We start from the raw sequence: 4,071 nt of genomic DNA, 5'->3' as shown, positions 1-4,071 counted from the left end.
AGTTACACTATTCTTTGCTCTCAACTTTTGACAATTTGGTCGAGTATGCCCTTAAAGTCCGCAATGATGACACACATAAGTTGATCTAGGACCTCTTTGTGGCCGTGAACAAGACTTGGCACGAGATTCAGACCTGCCCACATACTGATTGCGGGGATTCAACAACCGTTGGTTCTCCACATTCTTCTTCTCCTCCATCTTGAGCTTCTCAGCAGTAAGGTCAACTTCAACTGGATCTTTAGCCTTTACAAACTTCACTTCTTTAGTGACAGTTCCAGATGAGTTACTTCCTCCGGTATATCCCAATCCGGATTTGTTTGAAAAACTCTTTTGAGATGAAATAATATCATCTAGCTTCTTGGTGGTAACCCTCTCTATTTTAGCATTTGATTGCACAACCTCTTGCTCAAGAAATCTCACTTTTGTGTAAGCTTCTAATAGCTCACCATTCAGTGTCTCTATCTCACATTTGGCCTCCCTATATCGGATTAGGAGACTTTTATAGTCCTCCTCTGCCTTCTTAATTTTTCTCACAGCAACTTTGGCCACCCTTGTGTACTCACCCGACTTCTCCAAGAGTGAGTTATAATTCTTTTGAAGATTGACTGTGCTTTCATCTTCTTCAGCATCTGATTCTTCAACAATTCCCAGTGATTCTTCATCACTATGTTCTCCAAGGTCTCGTACAAGCAGATTCAACTCGTCTGAAGACTCAACATGAGCAATAGTCATAAAAGCTGAGTAGTTCCCCTCTCCATCACAGCTTTCTTTAGATTCTGAGTCGGATGAATCTGAGTCACTCAATGTTGTGGCATACACTTTGCCTTTCGATTTCAAATAATTCGGACATTCTTTCTTAAAGTGTTCATGCCCGTTACATTCGAAACAAGTGACACCTTGTGTAGGTTGGGATTCTTTTCCATCTTTCTTTTTGAATTCCCTTTTCTCCCTTCCAAAACTTTGGAATTTTCTTTTATCACCAAATTTGCCATTATTTTTGAATTTCAAGAACTTTCTGAAATTTTTAACAAGGTATGCAACATCTTTGTCAACCACATCTTCTCCCGATGAGTCTTGATCTTCTACCTTCTCATTAATGGTCTTAAGAGCAAGAGATTTACTCTTCCGTTGATTGGGCAGCGACATCTCATAAGTCTGAAGAGAACCAACCAACTCCTGGACTTTGATGTCATCAAGGTCCTTGCTCTCTTCAATCGCTGTCACTTTAGCACGAAAACTTTCTGGCAATGATCGAAGGATCTTCCTTACAATTTTAGAATCCTCCGTTTTCTCTCCCAAATTGAACTTGCTGACAACCACCTCATTTAGCTTCCCATAGAAAGAGTCAAAGGACTCATCCTCACGCATTTTGAGCTCCTCAAACCGAGTGGTCAGCATTTGCAACTTGGTGTCTTTCACTTTCTTCGTGCCTTCGTAGGTGGTTTCCAATATCTCTCATGCTTCTTTGGCAACGGTAATGTGGGAAATCCTGTGAAATTCATCTGGAGACACACCACAGAAAATAGCATTGAGTGCTTTACTGTTAGCATTAGATGCAGCGAGTGCTACCTTATCCCATGTGGATTTGGCTGCCTCAGGTCTGGTCCAACCAATCTCAACAGCATCCCAAACTGATTCATCAATTGAGTAAAGAAATGCTCTCATGCAAACCTTCCAAAAAGCATAATTACTACCATCAAAATATGGAGGTGCATTTAGGGATTGAGACCGATCCATCTCAATAGGGAGTCAAGGATCACACAATGGTATTGAAACCAATAAAAGTGTACCTGCTCTGATACCAATTGAAAGTTCAAATATGTATATAAACATCCTTGAACATTTAGACCCCCAAATTACAACTTAATCAATTCAAGCATTATGCCAAACAACTAGTGTGCGGAAAATTAACATAAGCTATAATATGGAATTGGAAAAACTATCTAAGCCAAATTAAAATCACAATCCACAGCAGATAATAAAAGGCAAAGATAAAAGGAAAGGAAGATGTAAACACAAAGACAACACGCGATATGTTATCGAAGAGGAAACCGAAACCCTCAGCGTAAAACCTCTCCGCCACCCTCCAAGCGATAAACAATCCACTAGAAAATATAGTTGGGATACATGGACAGCAATAGACCCTCCAAGCCTAATCTACCCAGTGCACCTAAACCCTCCAACCTTCTTGCTCCAACAAGGTTGCGCCGAACCTTTTTCTTTTCTAGCTTCCCGGATTCCGCTACTAGACCGTAGCATCAACCAATGTAGATTGGTTCCTTCCTAACTGCTTCCCAGAAATCCAAACAGCCCTCTCACAGTGATGAATATGGTGAAAACAAGGTTTGGTAAAATGCCTCTCAAGGATTTGACAATGGAGAGGAAGAGAGTTGAGGAATTTGAAGAGACTCTAATGTATAGATTGTGGGTGAATCAATCTTATTTTTCTTTAGGGTTTCTCTCTTAAAATTCTCTCTAGAAGCTCTCTTTCATTTGTGGGTAAAAGGGGTATTTATACTGGAGTAAGAGAGGAATGTGAAACGTTAGGATTTACAAAATAGGGGTGGCTCGCGGCTTGACCTCGCGACTTGACTGAGTCGCGAGATCCAGTCACGAGATAACCATATGACCAGTTGTCATGTTTTGTCCTGTAGTGCTCCAGCTAACATGACTGTTCACCTTCTGGCATGCTTGGCACATGTGCTGCGTCTGACGGCTTGAAGCCGCGAGAACAAGCCGCGAGTCTCTGTTTTCTTACACACTCTTGAGCAATCAACACTCTATCTCACTCACTACCCTTACAACAAACCCACCTAAATACAGGGTTACTAAATGCTGAAATACAAGCAAATTTGACACGGAATAAAGCCAATAAAATGGTTGATTAAATTCAACCTTACATCTTAAATACTATATAATGCATGAATTATTGTAGAAAAAAAAAATTTTGCTTAATTATTGTAAAGATAAAATTATGTTATGAACAATCAAATTATTAATGGAAATTGATGGCATATCTAACATGAAAAGGAAATCAAAATCAAAGATAAAATACCAAAGTAAAAAGGAACCTCAAATTTTAGGGATCACAAATGGACTTTTCTTTAGTCTTTATTTGAAAAAGAGAGTTTGAACATGTTTTGTTGTTGTTGCTGTTATTATTATTACTATTATTATTTGTGGGTAAAAAGCTATGAGCCACACGAAAACAACAGTGTTTCAAAACCTAATATTTCTAACTATGAGTGGTGGAAAACAAATAATGGACTCATGTAAAAGTAATATGAAACCACTTATAGTTTTCAACGTTAAAATTGTTACATAGTTGTAGTTCTGAAGAAGATTGTACTAAACAGTATCAGGAAAAAAGCCTCTTTTATAATGAAACAAATACCAAACAAGAAGCCGCACCAAATCAACCCCAAAAAGGCAAAGACTTGTGTCTGAGGAAGAGGAAAAGGAAGAGCCGGCAAATGGATGATGGAAATATGAATGGCATGGGTGGGATGTCACAACCATCAACCATGAATAACCCGATGGTGATGTCACAAATGACCTTCTTCTGGAGCAAAAACGCATACATACTCTTCTCTGGTTGGCCTGGAACAAGCACTGGCATGTATGTATTAGCCTTGATATTTATTTTTGTCCTCTCTATCTTTGCTGAGTGGTTGTCTCATTGCCAATTGATCAAACCTGGCCCGAAGCATGTGGTGGTTGGTGTGGTTCAGACCATTTTGCATGCCTTAAGGGTTGGCCTGGATTTTGTGATTATGTTAGCTGTCATGTCTTTCAATGGTGGTGTATTTTTGGTTGCTGTGGCTGGGCATACTGTGGGGTTCTTGTTGTTTGGTAGTAGGGTTTTCAAGGACTCTCATGCTATAAAATTTCCTCATGATCCTCATCCATTGAGTTGTTAATGGAAACAAAGACGCCTGTCATTGCTCCCTTGGGTCTTTCTCGTTGTGTGTGCATATGTATAGATCTCCCTTTACGCTCTAATGCAATGAAACAAAAGGAAAAGCAAAAGGTATTGTGCATATATATGTGAATTGTTTGTCCAAAGCTGTA

General features: G+C 39.4%; 1 protein-coding gene across 1 annotated transcript; it reads left to right on the top strand.

The window, feature by feature from the left end:
- The first annotated feature begins 3,371 nt into the window (after positions 1–3,371).
- LOC115992759 (copper transporter 6-like) lies at positions 3,372–4,071 on the top strand. The gene has a single exon (XM_031117017.1). The coding sequence runs from the start codon at positions 3,474–3,476 to the stop codon at positions 3,918–3,920; it is 447 nt and encodes a 148-aa protein (XP_030972877.1). The 5' UTR covers positions 3,372–3,473; the 3' UTR covers positions 3,921–4,071.

Source organism: Quercus lobata, chromosome 1 (assembly GCF_001633185.2).
Source record: "Quercus lobata isolate SW786 chromosome 1, ValleyOak3.0 Primary Assembly, whole genome shotgun sequence".
Lineage (NCBI taxonomy): Eukaryota > Viridiplantae > Streptophyta > Magnoliopsida > Fagales > Fagaceae > Quercus > Quercus lobata.
This window is presented reverse-complemented; position numbering and strand designations above follow the sequence as displayed.